At 44.0% G+C, this 18,220-nt stretch overlaps 2 protein-coding genes and 1 non-coding gene across 5 annotated transcripts in view; 2 read left to right on the top strand and 1 right to left on the bottom strand.

The window, feature by feature from the left end:
* The window catches only part of MROH8 (maestro heat like repeat family member 8), a 59,839-nt gene extending 57,585 nt beyond the window's left edge, over positions 1-2,254 (bottom strand). The window contains exon 1 of one of the 2 annotated variants that reach the window (XM_055544990.1): positions 1,478-1,734. Coding sequence is in view for 1 of the 2 variants with exons in the window: in XM_055544991.1 (XP_055400966.1) it covers positions 1,968-2,254 (287 nt within the window). In the remaining variant the exon portion in view is untranslated. Of the gene's footprint in view, positions 1-1,477; positions 1,735-1,967 lie in introns of those variants that run through there. The other variant, XM_055544991.1, reaches the window with a different exon arrangement.
* Positions 1,958-18,220, top strand: part of RPN2 (ribophorin II) — a 51,599-nt gene continuing 35,336 nt past the window's right edge. For both annotated transcript variants that reach the window (XM_055544992.1, XM_055544993.1), the window contains exons 1-4: positions 1,958-2,114; positions 5,746-5,939; positions 14,743-14,838; positions 15,371-15,546. In XM_055544992.1, coding sequence (XP_055400967.1) covers positions 2,102-2,114; positions 5,746-5,939; positions 14,743-14,838; positions 15,371-15,546 — 479 coding nt within the window. In that variant the 5' untranslated portion in view covers positions 1,958-2,101. The remainder of the gene's footprint in view (positions 2,115-5,745; positions 5,940-14,742; positions 14,839-15,370; positions 15,547-18,220) is intronic.
* Positions 13,442-13,572, top strand: LOC129626277 (small nucleolar RNA SNORA38). Its single transcript, XR_008701890.1, has one exon. It is a non-coding gene; the product is annotated as a small nucleolar RNA SNORA38 (small nucleolar RNA).

Raw genomic sequence — 18,220 nt, forward strand, 5'->3', positions numbered from 1 at the left:
GGTTCCATCCCTGGGTCAGGAAGATCCCCTGGAGGAGGGCATGGCAACCCACTCCAGTATTCTACCCTGGAGGGTCCCATGGACAGAAGAGCCTGGAGAGCTACAGTCAATGGGGTCACAAAGAGTTGGACATGACTGAACCAACTTAGCATGTATGCACATATAGTTGATTTACAATGCTGCGTTAGTTTCTGGTGTACACCAACGTGAGAGGATATATAGATATATACAGAAAATATATTCTTTTTCTCATTCTTTTTCATTGGTTTACTATAGGATACTGAATACAGTTCCCTGTGCTATACAGTAGGACTTTTCAGTTCAGTTCAGTCGCTCAGTCGAGTTCTACTCTTTGCAACCCCATGGACTGCAGCACACCAGGCTACTCTGTCCATCACCAACTCCTGGAGCTTGCTCAAACTCATGTCTATCGAGTCAGTGATGCCATCTAACCATCTCATCTTCTGCTGTCCCCTTTTCCTCCTGTCGTCAATCCTTCCCAGCATCAGGGTCTTTTCCAATGAGTCTATTCTTGGCAGCAGGTGGCCAAAGTATTGGAGTTTCAGCTTCAGCATCAGTCCTTTCAATGAATATTCAGGACTGATTTCCTTTAGGATTGACTGGTTTGATCTCCTTGCAGCCAGTCCAAGGGACTCTCAAGAGTCTTCTCCAAAACCATAGTTCAAAAACATTAATTCTTCAGTGCTCAGCTTTCTTTATAGTCCAACTCTCACATCCATACATGACTACTGGACAAACCATAGCTTTGACTAGACAATTTGACTATTTCAAACTTGGCAATTTAAAAAAAGGCACCAGAGATCAAATTGCCAACATCCCAGTAGGACTTTGCGGTTTATCAAAATTTCTGAGAAATTTAACAGTTGACTTTCACAAGCCAGTATGAGGCTTCAGCACACCACTGGTTGTCTTAGTATTGAGGTGGAGTTCTTTACATATTCTAGGTCAGTGCTGTCCAACAGAATATTCTGTGACAACGGAAATGTTCTATATGCTCTATAATTGTGCGCAGTTCAGTATCATCTCCACCAGCCACATGGGGCCACTGAATGTTTGAAATATGGTTAATACAAATGACAAACTGAATTTTTAATTTTAATTAAATTCAAATTAAAATATCCACATATTTAATGGCTAGTATACCATACAATAGCACACTACCAAACAGAGAAAGAACTGACTCTTCCTTGTTTGGGACAGTAATAGACGGTAATATCCAGGACACTAATGATTGTAAAAGTTATTTCGCACTGTGACTACTTTGTATTCGTAACAGTTAAAAGCAGATTATAGTCAGACTGTCCCGGTTCACATTTTTAAATTTTCTTCTCTATAAAATGGAAATATTAATAGTACATATCTCACAGACTGGGGATGAGCAGTGAATGAAACAAAGTACATGGAGCGTTTAGTACGCTGTCTGGCTATCCCGTAAACGCTGAATAATCTGAGTTACCTAATTAATAAATTCTTAGACGAGTCACTTCCATTGGGATTTATATTCTCCTCACACAAACGTATGCAGATCAGTTAAAAAGTAACTTATAAGTCACTTACTAACAACCGAAACAATCTTCAGGGAAAGCTGCTATAATTTTCTTATTAAAAAAAAAAAAACCAAAACCGCAAACCGTTCAAATATTGCTGGCCCTTTTCCACCGGACCCTTTCCATTCCTTTAAAATCGGCCGGGTTGCAGAGAGACGACTGAGTGACGGTGCGACCGACCAATCACAGGAGGCCCCGTCTCGGGCCCACCCCCGAGGCCTCGTCCAACTGCCTGCCGGTGCCTTCCGGAATGGGACCGTTGCGAGGAGGTCGGTTCCAAGTGGGCCGGGGCGCGGGGGGGAGGAAGCGGACCTGTACGCGCGGGCCGTGGCGCACTGCGCGCTCAGCACTGTGCAGCTGGTGAGTGCCGCCCGGCCCAGCGGAACGGCGGGGACTGACCTGTGCCTGGAGCCCATCCCAGCACACGGGGTCTGCCGCGAGTCCCTGGCGTCCCCTCCGGAGCCCTTTTGGAGCCACCTTCCCGAGCGGAAGTCCGCCTGCGGCTCGGGCCCTGGTGGGACCTGCTCGGAGGAATGGCGCTGCCGGGTGAGGCGTTGCGCAGTGCTCGACAAGGGGGTCCCGCGGCCCACACGCCTTGGCGAGTGGGCCGTCGCCCGCGGGGGGCTAGAGCTGGCCATTCGGGTGCCGGCCAGGAGGGGTCCTCTTCCCCTGCGGGGCAGGGGCATGAGCTCGGGCTCTTTGGGGGTCCGGCGTCTGACGGGGGGCTGGCCAGCGGTTGGGACTGCGGGCGAGTGGAGGAGAGGGTGGCGGTGGGTACGGCGCGGGCTACGGGTCTCCCCGAGACCCAGTCGGGAACCGCAGCCGCGGCGAACTCGCGGTCTGGCTTCACCCATTCATTTGACTCGCGCCGGTTTCCGGGCCAGGTGGCCTAAGAGTGAGCTTTTGGCTAAATCGTCCTTCTTTGGACCATAGTTTCCTGTTCAGTGAAAGGGGTTAGAAAATCACACCTCTTGGAGAGCTTACTAGCGTGAGTTCTGAAGTTAAGATGTCTCCGGGTACAAACTTGCAGTCTGCCACGTTTTCGTAAAGTGACCCTGTGCAAGTTACTTAGCTCCTCTGCACCTCAGTTTCTCATCTGTTAAATAGGTTAGTCTCGTAAATTACAATGGGAGTTAAATGAGACCATTTCCCTGCATAGTGTAGAACAGTGCGCGGCAATCAGTAAGCACTCAGTAAACTGAACTGTATTGCCAGGTATTGAGAGGACACTGCAGGATGCAACCTCGTGTAGTCTCACAGCAACTTGGGAAATGTGTACTATTTTATTATTTCCACTTGACAGACGGAATCTCAGAGAAGACAGGTAACTTGCCCAAGGTAACAATGAATAAATCTGTGGGCTCACTGCTCCATTATTTGACAGGTTGAAGATAATAGAGTTCCTGCAGTTTGATTCTCAACTAGTTAACCTGTCTTAGGGCAGATAACTATTTCTGAGACTCAGTTTCTTTGTCTGTAAAGTGCACAGACTTGGGTATTGTGAGGATTTAATGACTAAATGCACACAGAGTTCTTTTGTATTGTGTGGGCATACCAGGCATGTGTTAAGTGCTCAGATTACAGTCCCCAAAGATGTAATATCGTTAATATTGTTGATATGAGATGGGAATATCAGGATACTGGCACAAGTGCTATGTTAGAGGAACTTGCAGTCTAGCTGGGAAAATGCTGGTCATAGTTACTAGATCTTAACGTACTGAGTACATGCATGTATTCAAGGCACTGGGTCAACATTAGTATCTGGATCCCTCTTTTACATCTTTACACGTATCAGCAATTCTAATTGAGTTCTAGCCAGACTCCAACCATTTGGTCCCCTGGTTTAGATCACCACCATCTTTTTTCTTGAGGTATGGCTGTGGTCTCCTGACTGGTGTCTCTTTTTCTATCCTTGCTCCTCTGTAATCTCAGCACAGTATTGTTTGTTCTCAACACAAAGTTCCTGTTAAAATGTAAATCAGATCACTCCTCTGCTTAAAATTTTCTCAGTAAAAGCCAGAGTGCCCATAGGGTCGTCTGGGTTTGACCTTTGCTGTGTCTGTCACCTTGTCCTACTTCTCACCCCTTGCTTAATCCTTTCCAGCCATGTTGCCCTCCTGGCTAGTGCAGAAAGTCCCGTCTGCACTCCAGATTCCGGGTCTCTGTACTTGCTTTTCTTCTTGGGATAGTTTCCCTCTGGATATCTTCATGACTTGCTCCTCCTTTTCCCTCAGGTTTATACATAATATCTCTATTGCTTAGTTAGGCCTTCAGAGGCTGCCATGTTTAAAGTTGCAGCTCTTCCCAGATATCCCTTATGTTCTTTATTTTTCTCCACAGCACTTTTCACCTTCTAAGATGATGAATAATGTTTCTTAGTTATTTTGTGTCATGTCTTTTCCCACTAGAGTGTAAGTTCCATGAGGTTAGGGGTTTTTGTTCCGTTTCATGTTGTATTAACACCAAAAATAGTTCTTGGTACATAGTAGTTATTCAGAAACATTTGATGAATGATGATCCACATTACAGATCTCTTTCTAGTTTTTTTAAAGAGCTTTCACATTCTTTAGGTTATTTAATACACACCAGGGCTTAAGTAGCATGAACACTCATATCCCTAATGTAGGCATCCCTTCATCAACATTCTCCCAAAAATAGTGGAGTGAGAACTCTTTAGATGGACCTGGATATGAGTCCAAGATTGGCTGTGTCTAAAGGCTGTTCTGGTTGTCTTTCTTATTTGTAAAATACCTTTCTTAAGGGGTTCTACTTCAAACTGAAGTAGACGATATAGGCAAAGGGGAATTATAAATGTTAACCTTGTGATTACTGTTATTTGGAATGCAGACTGTTCATGAAGCTGCCTGTTTGAAAGGATTTTATTCCAATGAAGAGTAGAAATGTTGGACTCCTGGCATTTCCCTCTGTCCCCTGGGGCATAATAGATGAGGACTGATTTTATTTTCCCATTTATTCAGCAAATATTAATTCAGTACTACCATGTGCAAGGCTTGGAAATACTGGGATGAATAAAAGCAACAGCCTATCCTCGTGGAGCTTATAGTTTAGCAGAGAAATCAGACATTACTAAATTTAGTTGTAAAAAATACTACATAGAATTGCAAGTTGCTTTGAGCAGATAGAGAAACGACAACAATAATGTAAAGGAAGGAGTAGTTAACATTTATGTAACCCTTATTTATATACATGCCACTAAGATACTCTAACTTAATGCATGTAATCCTAACAACCCTGAGGTAGATACTGGTATTATCCCACTTGAGGAAACTGAGGCACAGACTGGTCACATTGTAACTGCCATGGCCACCTGGCTAAAAAGTGACAGAGCTGAGATTTAAACCTGGCCCTAGACACCTTGTGTTTCACCATAGAACTGGGACCCCATCCAGAGGAGGGCTGCTGGGGGGCTTCTTAAGGAAGAGATGCTGCTGCTGCTATGTTGCTTCAGTCGTGTCTGACTCTGTGCGACCCCATAGATGGCAGCCCACCAGGCTCCCCCGTCCCTGGGATTCTCCAGGCAAGAATACTGGAGTGGGTTGCCATTTCCTTCTCCAATGCATGAAAGTGAAAAGTCAAAGTGAAGTCGCTCAGTCGTGTCCGACTCTTAGCGACCCCATGGACTGCAGCCTACCAGGCTCCTCCGTCCATGGGATTTTCCAGGCAAGACTACTGGAGTGGGGTGCCATTGCCTTCTCCAAAGGAAGAGATACTTGACCTGAAATCTGAAAGTTGAAATTAAGCAGGAGAAGACATGCCAAAGAGCTGGGTAGGAAAGAATACGACTCGTTAGAGGAACGGAGAGGAGGGCAGAGAGCCACAGATGAAAGAGTAGGGGAAGAGATCCCACTGGGAAACAGGCAGGGCCACGTGGGGACTCGGGTTTGGATTTGTCCTAGGAGGCATTGGAGCTACAAACATACCTGAGACGGGAATGGCATGATGAGCCCCTTGCTTTAGATGCCCAGAAGCTGCTGGGAGAACTGTCATTCAAATAGTTGAAGACTGTGCCCATCGGTTCCCCAGGTGGAACCTCCCATTTCTTCACCCTTCCTTACATGACTTGGTTCCCAGACCTTGGTGAGCCTCATCATTGGAACTGTGTATAAAAGTTTGAATAGTGTGGAGTGTATTTATTAAACAATCATTTCCCCCCAAGGTTCAAGCACTGTCTTCCTGTTGGCCCTGACAATCATAGCCAGCGCCCAGGCTTTGACGCCCACTCACTACCTCACCAAGCATGACGTGGAGAGACTGAAAGCCTCTCTGGACCGCCCTTTCACAAGTTTGGAGTCTGCTTTCTACTCCATCGTGGGACTCAGCAGCCTTGGTGCCCAGGTGCCAGATGTAAAGGTGAGATCACTTTTGCCTTGGTGGCCTCATTCCCTCACTGTCTTCCTTTTGTTTACTTCAAACCTAACTCTTGCTTATTTGAGAATACCCAAGGCTAAGCCAATATCTTAAATATTTATATCAATCTGACAGATCCTCTTTTTTCTCCTGAATGAGTAATGTATGTTAGTACCATGCCAGGTGTTTAGTAAAGTATAAAGAAGACGAAGTCATAAATCCTTTAGGAACTTTTCTGTAGCTTTTATTGAAACTTTTACGGTGAAGCTGGGGTTTCCTGGTAGCTCAGACGGTAAAGAATTATGGAGATTGCAGTTTGATCTCTGGGTGGGGAAGATCCCCTGGACAAAGGAATGGCAATCCACTCCAGTGTTCTTGCCTGGAGAATCCCATGGGCAGAGGAGTCTCACGGGCAACAGTCCATGGGTGGCAAAGAGTCAGACACGACTGAGTGACTTCCATTTCATTTCACTTCACTTACAGTGAGGGTATACTTGTTAACAGTGCCCCGTGTGTGTGGCTAATAAATATTAAAGGAGTTCAAGATGGGTAACATTCATTTTTATTAAACACTGACAGTTACAGCATCAGGCAATTCTGATGTGTTTTTTGGATCTTTGATGAGGAAAAACGCATCATGACTGAAACCTTTCCTGGATTTAGGAAAAGTCTTAAATTGTGAATTTACATTTTATTTATTACAGCAACATGGACAGCCTAGGGTAGGGAATTAGGGCCAGGTTTCTCACATAAGTCTTGTGTCTCAGTTTCCTACAGTTGTGTAACAAATTACTGTGAACTTAGGGATTTAAAACAACACTCATTTATGAATGGATAGTTCTGTAGGTCAGAAGTCGAGACAGGCTTGGCGGGGCTGTCTGCTTAGTGTCTCATAGGTCCCTTTGAAGGTGTTGGCCAGGCTTGGCTCTTAACCATAGGCTCTTCAGGTTGTTGGCAGAATCCAGTTTCTTGTGGTCGTGGGTCTGAGGTCCCCGTTTTCTCGATGTCAAGCCAAGGGCTGCTGTCCATTCCTCACGACCATCTCCTTTCTTCTCATCTTGCCCTGTTCCCACTTAGGTGAATCATGGCATGTTGAGTCCTTCTTGCTCTTCAAATCTCTCTGACCTCCTTTTCTGCTACCAGTTGGAGAAAACTCTCTGCAATTAAAAGGGCTTACCTTTTAGGTCAGGCCTACCTGGAAAATCTCTAAATTTTAAGGTCTGCTGTTTTGGGGCTTTAATTACACCTAAAAAAATCCCTTCATAGCAATTCTTAGGTTAGTGTTTAAATATATAACCAATGGATGGAAATCTGACAATGACATCTTTAGAATGCTTCCTTTCTTATACTAGCATGGAAATGGCCCCACATTTAAATAGTTTATGACTAAAGTATATTTTTCACTTGTACTATAATATGGCCATCAACGGTCAGCTGGGGCTTTGCTTCATATTCTTCAGGCTAAGATTTAGCCTGACATGGAGTAGTCTCTTTCTGGACTGTTGTAGAGATGAAAGCGTGACTTTTACAACTTCTCTTCAGAAGAGATACTTGCCACTTCTTTTTTCTTTCTCATTTCTTTGCCTAAAGCAAGTCTGGTAGCCATCCCTGGATTCAACAGATCAGGGCAATGTAATCTTCAGAGGACAGTGCAATTTAGGGAGCGGTAACCCCACTCCAGTACTTTTGCCTGGAAAATCCCACGGACGGAGGAGCCTGGTGGGCTGCAGTCCATGGGGTCGCTAGAGTCGGACACGACTGAGCGACTTCACTTTGACTTTTCACTTTCATGCATTGGAGAAGGAAATGGCAACCCACTCCAGTATTCTTGCCTGGAGAATCCCAGGGATGGGAAGCCTGGTTGGCTGCCGTCTATGGGGTCGCACAGAGTCGGACACGACTGAAGCGACTTAGCAGCAGCAACGTGTCCAGTTAGTGGCTCACTCCCTTTGCCAAGGCCTGTCTTGGCATCCTCCCGGACTCTCACATCCTTTGCATCTTTAACAGTCTCCCTCCGCCCCCATCTTTTACTTATGAAACAAGCCAGGTCAACTTGTCCTGGAGAATTTTCCACGTTCTGCCTTTGATTGATTATATCCTCATGTTGTTTTTGAACATCTTTTCTTAACTCTTGGATTCTTATAAACAGATAATTCTTGAGGCTTATTTATATTCAGGGTCAGTTTGTAGGCAGTGCTGTGTACTTCCTATTAGTGGATGCATGATACCTGATTGTTTCATTTTTAGTTATGATAAAATTAGATTCACGTGTTGTCACACTAGTCTATCTCTTGTACACAGTATATAGCAGGGATTTGTTTTTTAATCTCTTCTGACAATCTCAGTCTCTTAGTTGGGGATTTAGTTCATTTATATTTTTTGTAACTATGCTGTTGGATTTAAGTCTACCATTTTGTTATTTTCTATTTGTCTATCCATCCTTTCCTCTTCCTTTCCTTTCTTAGTTTGAATCTTTTTTAAAAATAGTTTATCTCTTTTATTGACTTTTTGCTTACTTAGCTTTTTAGCAGTTGATCTAGAGATTGTAATAAACATCTTTTTTAAAAAAACTTAATATTTAATTGGCTGTACTGGGTCTTGGTTGCTGCGTGTGGCTTTCTCTAGTTGTGGCGTGTGGGGGCTACTCTAGCCGTGGTGGACAGGCTTCTCATTGTGGAGGCTTCTCTTGCTGGTGAGCACAGGCTCTAGGGAGCACAGGTTTCAATAGCTGCAGCTCATGGGCTCTAGGCTTAGTATTTGTGGCCTGGGCTTGGTTGTCCTGTGGCATATGGAATCTTCTGGGCCAGGAATTGAACCCATGTCCCCTGCATTGGCAGGTGGATTCTCAACCACTGGACCACCAGGGAGGTCCCTGTAATATGCATCTTAACTTATCACAGTGTATTTTGAATTATTTTGCCACATCATGAGTAAGGAAAGGACCTTATAACAAAATATTTCTCTTCAAACTCCCATCATTTGTACTACTGTCAAACTTTTTACTTTTTTTCAAGGATCACAGCCTTGTGCTGTCTGGTGTCTCAACATCTCATTTTGTTCAGTTTTATAGTTATATGTGGCAGTTTAATATTTCGATTCCATCCTGGTCAGAATAGGTAGTCCCAGTTGATGTCTTGCAGTCCGTTGCAATTGGTTTTTTTTTTTTTTTTTGATGCTCAAAATGTTCCATTTTTGCCAGTGGGCCAGAATGTTTCTGTATGTGTGTGTTTTTGTGAACTGGTAGTCTTTGAGAATTTCTGATGTCCTCGGTTTATCTTTCCTGGCTGGGACTAGAATCAGTAATTGCTACTATCTATTGAATATCTGATATATGCCAGGTACACTGGACATGTTATCTTGAGTGTTCTTAATTCTCAGTTCAGTTCATTCTCTCATTGGTGTCTGACTCTTTGTGACTCTATGGACTGCATCACGCCAGGCCTCCCTGTCCATCACCAACTCCTGGAGTTTACTCAAACTCATGTCCTTTGAGTCCGTGATGCCATTCTACCATCTCATCCTCTGTCGTCCCTTTCTCCTCCCACCTTCAATCTTTCCCAGCGTCAGGGTCTTTTCGGATGAGTCAGTTCTTCCCATCAGGTGGCCAGGGTATTGGAGTTTCAGCTTCATCATCAGTCCTTCCAATGAATATTCAGGACTGATTTCCTTTAGAATGGACTGGTTGGATCTCCTTGCAGTCCAAGGGACTCTCAAGAGTCTTCTCCAACATCACACACAGTTCAAAAGCATCAATTCTTCAGCGCTCAGCTTTCTTCACAGTCCAACGCTCACATCCATACATGACTACTAGAAAAACCATAGCTTTGACTAGATGGACCTTTGTTGGCAAAGTAATGTCTCTGCTTTTTAATATGCTGTCTAGGTTGGTCATAACTTTTCTTCCATGGAGCAAGTGTCTTTTAATTTCTTGGCTGTAGTCACCATCTGCAGTGATTTTGGAACCCAAAAAAGTAAAGTCTGTCACTTCCACTGTTTCCACATCTATTTGCCATGAAGTGATTGGACCGGATGCCATGATCTTAGTTTTCTGAATGTTGAGTTTTAAGCCAACTTTTTCACTCCCTTTCACTTTCATCAAGAGGCTCTTTAGTTCTTCTTCACTTTCTGCCATAAGGGTGATGTCATCTGCATATCTGAGGTTACTGATATTTCTCCCGGCAATCTTGATTCCAGCTTGTGCTTCTTCCAGCCCAGCGTTTCTCATGATGTACTCTGCATATAAGTTAAATAAGCGGGGTGACAATATACAGCCTTGACGTACTCCTTTTCCTATTTGGAACCAGTCTGTTGTTCCATGTCCAGCTGTAACTGTTTCTTCCTCACCTGCGTACAGAGTTCTCAAGAGGCAGGTCAGGTGGTCTGGTATTCCCATCTCTTTAAGAATTTTCCAGTTCTTAATTCCATATGGTCAGAAATATTTTCCTGTAATAGAGGAGAAAACATAAGTTCAGAAAGGTTAAGAAAATTGCCCTATGTCTGCCAACCATCATCTGAATAATGGCCCCTAGGGTCAAATCCAGCTTGAAGTCTGTTTCTGTAAATAAAAGTTTACTGGAACACAACTAGACCCATCATTTATATATTGCTTATGGCTACTTTTGCACTTTAACAGTAAAGTTGAGTAATTACTAAAGGGAGTTATCTGGCCCCCAAAGCCTATTCTCTGACCCTTTGTAGAAAATTTGCTAATCCCTGCTGTATGAGAGCTGCACTTTTTCAGAAATTCAGATATCTTCCTGACAGCTATTATTTGTTCCTGCCCGGTATTTCTGTGTGTGTCTGTTGAAACCAACTTGCCTCATGTTATTGTAAACCCTCTAAGTCAAGGTACCGCCTGATAAAATTAGTTTTACTCAAAAGAAAGTGCACAAGCAGCAGAGTCGTTAGCTCAAGCTTTTGATCTTGGCTCCATCTCGGTAAAATGGGAGTTATGATACCTTTCTCCTGGGATCATTGAAAAGATAATGTGAAATCATGTTATGCCTGATAGATAACAGGCCCATGAAAGGCCCTTTGATTGTTAACTATTGTTATAATTAATATTTTAAAATGCTTGCTTTTATAATTTTGCTTTTGATAATTTATTCATGAGAGTTCAGACGGGGCTGGTGTAGATACTGTATGGACAGCCCATGATGTCTGTAAAGAGCCTGGGAGGAGAGAGAGTAGTTGAGAGGCATAGAGTGGAGCGATCTTGACCAGCAGAGGTTTTGTACCATCAGGTATAGGAGAGAAAATGGGGATTGTTAGGTTAATTTTACATTTTGGATTTGAATGCAGATAAGTGGTTTCTACTGATGGATTTCAAACATTTGTGGGACCATAGGATTCAGTCCAGGGTCCTCCTGGAGGAGTAGGGTGATCTTACTCTAACTTGAATTATACCTTTTTTTTTAAAAAGATTTATTTCTGTATTTTTTGGCTGTGCTGGGTCTTTGTTGCTGCATGCGGGCTTTCTCTAGCTGTGGTGTGCAGGCCTCTCGTTGCGGTGGCTTCTCTTGTGGAGCGCAGGCTGTAGGCAAGTGGGCTTCAGTAGTTGTAGTTCACAGACTCTAGAGTGCAGGCTCAGTAGTTCTGATGCACAGGCCCAGTTGCCCTGCGGCATGTAGGATCCTTCCTCCCAGACCAGGGATTGAACCCAACAAGTCCCCTGCATTGACAGGCAGATTCCTAACCACCAGACCACCAGGGAAGCCCAGAACGCTACCTTTTAATCTGTCTCATGATTTGGAGCTGCATGTGGATTTAGATTGAACTCTTGCCCCTGCGGGTGTTCTCTGCTGATGTCACAAGTTCGAGTGGATGTTGGCGCAGGCTGAAGGTATAGGCTAAAGCCATCCAGACGGCTGCAGTGCACTGTGATTCGGGGGTAATTGTGTGATTCAGTTCATTCGCTTAGTCATGTCTGACTCTGCGATTTCATGGACTACAGCACACTAGGCTTCCCTGTCCATCACCAACTGCCAGAGCTTGCTAAAACTCGTGTCCATCAAGTCAGTGATGCCATCCAGCCATCTCATTCTCTGTCATCCCCTTCTCCTCCTGCCTTCAATCTTTCCCAGCATCAGGGTCTTTCCAAATGAGTCAGTTCTTCCCATCAGGTGGCCAAAGTATTGGAGTTTCAGCTTTAGCATTAGTCCTTCCAGTGAATAATTCAGGACTGATTTCCTTTAGGATTGAGTGGTTTGATCTCCTTGCAGTCCAAGGGACTCTCGAGAGTCTTCTCCAACACCACAGCTAATTGTGTGATTGGTGGTGGTGGTGGTTTAGTTGCTAAGTCGTGTCCAGCTCTTGGGACCCCATGGACTGTAGCCTGCCAGGCTTCTCTGTCCATGGGATTCTCCAGACAAGAATACTGGAGTGGGTTGCCATTTCCTTCTCCAAATTGTACAGTTAGCTGTGGCTTTTTGTTCCTAATTCAGTGGTTGGCTTCAAGATCTTGACTTAACGCACCACTGAGGGACCTGTGCTGCTTACCGAACCTTTCAGAATCTTTGTTTTCTCATCAGTAACATGGAAATAGTTACAGTACAGCTCACAGGTGATGGATGTAGGGTGGTTAGCATGATGATGGCAGGTAATAACGTGTGTAATCAGTGTTAGCTCTTAATGGTACTATTATGTAATAGTGGTAGTTCATGTACATTGATGTTTTATTTTTTTTATCAAACTGCCATCCGCATTGCTTAATGCCTACTGAACAAAAGGTGTCCCACAAATATTTGTTGAATGAATGAATTGTAAACTTTAGCGTAATAGAAATGAAAGCTCTCTAAATGTGCCTCTTAATCAGAAAATAAATGGCTTAATCACATATTTCATTCTTCTAATCACTTATGAAACATGCTGTGGTGAGGGTGTGATGTGTACATTGTAAGCCGTGGAAGGAAGGGAGTTGTATGGACGTTTAGGAGCTGGTGGATTTCCTTATTAGAGATGCACATTAAATAAACCACTTGAGAAAGAGTCTCTGTTACTGCCACTTCCATGTAGTGGGGTGTGTCCTGCTCAGCTGTCGTTGCTTTCAGTGAGTAGGGAGAACTCCCTCAGTTCTGTTAGATCCACTGAGTTGGTTGCTGTCATAGATAGATCATTAGGGGAGATTTTGGTTATTTTGTCATAACAGATTCAACAGAAAAACAGAGGAATGGGGTTAAGTAAGTATGAGAGGAGAGCACAGCTCTGTGAACAGTGGAGTGTGAAATGAGAGTTGATTTTAGGTGTTAACGAAGAATGAACGTCTTTCATTTCGGTGTCAAGTACTGTATATGTAGGGCTTCACAGGTGACTCCGTGGTAAAGAATCTGCCTGCCATTGCAGGAGATGCAGGTTCGATCCCTGAATTGAGAATATCCCTGGGAGGAGGAAATGGCAACCCACTCCAGTATTCTTGCCTCCATATTCATGGAATTTTCCCCAAGAGGGGCCTGACGGGCTATGGTTCATGGGGTCAAAGAGGATGGAACATGATTGAGCATGCATGACCCTCCTACAAAGGCGTGTCTGTGGTTTCCTGTCTTTAGACACGTAAGAATTGGAGGCAAACAAATGTGGATTTGGAGAAGTCTGGGGCCAGCTTCCTTCCTGCAGGCTCAAGATCAACCATCCCACATAGGAAAAAAGGCAAAAACAAGCTGCTGACATTTTGAGCTTTGAAATCACAGACAGCTGGTAGATCTGTCTCTGCAAAGCAAGTATAGTAGGCATGATGCTGGTTTTACACAGGAACAGATCGTTTTTGTAGTCCCTAGAAAGGTTGTATAGCTCAGACTGGAGCCAGGCTGCCTGGGTCTGAATTCCAGTTCCTCCATTAAGAGCTGAGTGACCTTATGCCCCAGTTTTCTTATCTGTAAAATTCAGGTAATAGGAGGACCTAGTGCATAGATCCTCTTATTAAAGGAGAAATGCTTATACAGCACTTGTCAACACTGCTTGCCACATTTTAAGTGCTCAAAAAGTGCGAACAATGACCATCATCATTTGGGGCTTTGGATGTTGTTCTATTGTTAAAGCACCAGATGGCGACAAAGCACACATCAATTACCCACATTCTGCTGAAAGGATTTCTTGAACAGGTTGTTTTCTTCTTCAAATCCTTTTTAGATGTGTTGAACCTGACTTAGCTTTGGAGGCATCTGAGTGAAGACATTGCCATTTATTAGCTTTGTAACCTTCATGAGGTTACTTACCAATGCTGAACCTCAGTTTCTTTTTCTGTTCACTGGGGATGATGATATCTGCCACAGGGTCCTCACGTTCATTAAGAGGAAGGGCATCATAAACACCCTGCACAGGTTATGCCAGAGCAGGTGTCAGTGGGAGGGACCAGCTTTTCTTTCCTTACTTCCGGCTTCGGAAGGACTGTGTGTATGTGTGCTTAGTCGCTCAGTCGTGTCCAGCTCTTTGTGACCCCATGCACTGCAGCCCACCAGGCTCCTCTGGCAATGGGTTCTCTAGGCAAGAATACTGGCGTGGGTAGCCATTCCCTTCTCTAGGTGGGGGTCTTCACAACCCAGGAATCAAACCCAGGTCTTCTGCTTTGCAAGCAGATTCTTTACCATCTGAGCTACCAGGGAAGCCCTCGAGTTGCTCTTTCTATGAAGTTAGCATTTGGGAGTAATATAGCTTCCTGTGAAAAATATCTGTTTAAAAAATGAAATCTTGTGTAGCTGGTTCTTTAAGTCATCATAGATTGCTCAGAATTTTATTCGTCATTCAAAAAAAAGTACACTTGCCCCAGTCATCGTGTGTATCACCACTTACATTGATTTTTCCCTCTCTTTAGAAAGCGTGCACCTTCATTAAATCAAACCTTGATCCCAGCAATGTGGATTCCCTTTTCTACGCCGCCCAGTCCAGCCAGGCCCTCTCAGGGTGTGAGGTGAGTCCAGCTTCTTCACATTTGTGTTGACTTTAAACTGTCAAGTCCTTTTTTAGAGACAGGTGGTCATGTAGGACTTTTTTTTTTAGCAAGTAGACTATTGGAATTCCATTTTTGTGGGGGTTTGTTTTTTTTTTTTTTTCCGTAAAGAAATGGACTTGGTTTATGTTTCCCAAGTTTTCACTTTTCATGAATTTTTAAGTAACTTCTTCCTCGAGTTGCCTCTCTTCTGGGAAGTCTTGCTTTTTTTCTTACAGTCTTCCTTTAACATTTCAAAATGTTTAAAGTGAAAACGCCAGATTTCTAGAAATCCATTTTTTGATCACAGGAGAACCCTATCAGTAGGCTAGTGACTTGCCAGAATATTTTCAAAAGTGTTGTGCTGAGGTTTCCCAGATATTTAATTCTGGCTTCTGAAATGTTGAAGAGAGTGGTTGAGGACCAAGTGGGTGATGTGACGGTGGTAATTGCTCTGCCTGCCGCGGGCTGCCCTCACCTGTTCTGAACTCTGTGTCTGCCCGTCCTTTCTTAGATCTCTATTTCAAATGAGACCAAAGACCTGCTGCTGGCAGCTGTGAGCGAAGACTCCTCGGTGGCCCAGATCTACCATGCAGTGGCAGCCATGAGTGGCTTTGGTCTCCCCTTGGCTTCCCAGGAAGCGCTCGGTGCCCTTACTGCCCGCCTCAGCAAGGAGGAGACCGTGCTAGCGTAAGTCCTCATCTCAAACGCTTCTCAGGCTGCTTCCCCGAGAGGCTTCATCCTCTGGTTCCACAGGTATTGTCTGGGCACCTGCTGTGCTCCAGGTGCTCTGTCGGCACTGCAGACATCGTGTTGTACTAAGGTCCATGTCCTCGTGCAGCTCCCCAAGACCTGGTCTCCCGTAGCTGCTCTGGCCAGGGCAAATACTGAGTCAGAACATAAGTGTGCTGCTACAGAGAGACACGATTGCATTTGAGGTTAGGGCTGAAACAAGGGTAGGAGTGACCAAGGGAGAGGGAGGCCAGGGAGCCATGTGCATCTCGTGCTGAGGCTTGGCCAGGCCATGGTGTGATGGTGGAGACTCTGCCATGGAGGAGGGCTCATGAGGTCCCTTAGAGCTGTGGGTGACAGCACCCAGCGGGGGAGTAGGGGCTCAGAGGGGAGAGTATCATAGGGATCTAACCCTGCTCGTCTGCAAAAGGCTCGGGTGAGGGAGAAGCACTCACTAGGAAGGAACACTGAGCAACTTTCCTGTTTGTTATACATTTAATATACGTGTATTGTAACTGACTTCAGGATGTTTACTAAGCTTAAAAGTTGCACATAGTTTTTTCCCCCCTTTGATCCTGAAACTCCTCATTAAGAACAGTATACATATATTTCATTTTCTACGTGTTCCCCATTTAATTGCAACCCTGAGAGGGATTGGAGTACCTGGACTCCTGTTTATCGTCAGCAAGACATTAGCGACACAGTGCCCTCCTGCAGAGTAGTTCAGTTGTCTCCCAGTGTTTGGTTTGCTTTTTGCTTTTGCTAAGAACTGAAATGTTTCTAAACTTGAAGCTTTGATAAGAGCAGGTTCACAGTCAGTTGCCTTTCTCTGTCACTCTCACATCCTACTCATTTTCACGTGGTCAGTAATCAGTGACTTGGGGGCTGGGACTTTTCCTAGGAATGACATTTTGTGCACACTTTGCCCAGTGCTTGGCCCTTGTGGTCCTCTGGTTTCAGGTCAGAGGACTTATCACCACTGTGTCTCCTGTCATGAATTCATTTGTCAGTGCCTCACTCAGATGCTACCTTCTACAGAAATATCTTTCCATTGCCCTCTGAGCAAAAGGGAAAATCGCCCTCCTCTAAACTCCATAACAGAAAGAAGTACAAAGAAAGTATATCCATTTTGGGGTCTGTTAGACTTGAGTTTGAATACTAGCTCTGTTTCTTGCTGTGTGACTTTGGGCAAGTTACTAACCTCTCTGAGCCTCATCTGTAAATAAGATCAGTAATCCTTACATCACAGAACAAATATTAAGGTTCAGTAAGATGGTTCTTGTGAAGAGCTTAGTGCAGTGCCTGGTCTTAGTGGGCATGGGCCGCATGGAGTTCATGCTCGCTAGAGCATTTCCTTCTCAGGTCCCTTTCTTAGGGAGCTAGTTACTTGATTGTATTGTAATTTTTTCTGGATTAGATTGTAAGCTTTATTTGTAGTGCTCAGAGAGCCTGGTACCATGGTAGGTGCCCAAGAAAGAGTTAAATTCAAAACTATACTTTTATATTTCTGTTCTCTCCTCTTGAAAAACTTCAGATAGGAAGACCACACGCTTGGGATGCGAGAGAAATGTTCAAGTCCAGCCTCTTATACTTTGTGACCATGAGCAGGCTGTTTAACCTCCCTAAACCTCAGTGTTTTCGTATGTTAAACAGGGAGAATGATATCTGTCTCATAGGGTTATTGTGAAGATCAAACTGGCAGAATGCCTTATATAATATTACTACTCAATTGCCCTGTTTTAGGAAATCTGATATAAATTAAGACTTTTCTAAATGGGCCTTCTACATTTAATTGAACTTATTCTAGGAAATGAATGTTCATAAACTTGTCTAGAACAGGAAAAGAACATTTGTGAGCTTGAGTGAACAATCTAAAAAGATGCTGTTGTGGTCTCTCATAACCCAGTGTCTTTGAATCATCAACAGTATATTAGTAAGACAGGATCTGCTTTCTTAGTGTTTGCATATAGTGCTCCAGAGGGAGAGGGGGAATAAATAAAGCCAATGATAAAAGCTAAGTGGATTAATTTCATTCTGAAAACTTCTGAGGTTGTTACCAGTGTGACGCTCTCTTGTTCTGAAGAAGAGAAAAATGATATCTTAATTGAAAAGTTCTTTCTAGGCTCTCCTAGCAGTCTTTTCTGGGCTCAGTGTTTATTGTAGGCAGGTGTGGGATTGCTGTCTTGTTTGGAAATTCAGGTTTCATTTTCTCAAGTGCATTCTAACAAGCATCTCCATGAGTTCTGACTCCTCTTGTTTTCCAGCTTGCCACCTTAATGGAATTTTTTTTCCATGGAGGGAATCTAAATTGTTATAATTACAACGAAAGCAGACAAATTCTCTCTCTACATCCCCCAAAATACTGACTTGATAAATGGTGTTTTTACACAAAGGCCTGGTCATCTCTTGAGAATTAGAGAACCTTTCTGGGGTTGAGCAGCATCAGCTTAACCACTAGGGGTCCTCAGCTCTCTCCATTCCACTTCTAAAAGCACCATTTCCATTCTAAGTTACCCACTTTAAGAGAATAGAACCTAATAAAATATCTTACATGGACATACTTACTTGTTGTTTGTTGTTCACTAAGTCGTGCCCAACTCTTTGTGACCCCAGCATGCCAGGCTTCCCTGTC

Source organism: Bubalus kerabau, chromosome 13, assembly GCF_029407905.1.
Source record: "Bubalus kerabau isolate K-KA32 ecotype Philippines breed swamp buffalo chromosome 13, PCC_UOA_SB_1v2, whole genome shotgun sequence".
In the NCBI taxonomy this organism is placed as follows: domain Eukaryota; kingdom Metazoa; phylum Chordata; class Mammalia; order Artiodactyla; family Bovidae; genus Bubalus; species Bubalus kerabau.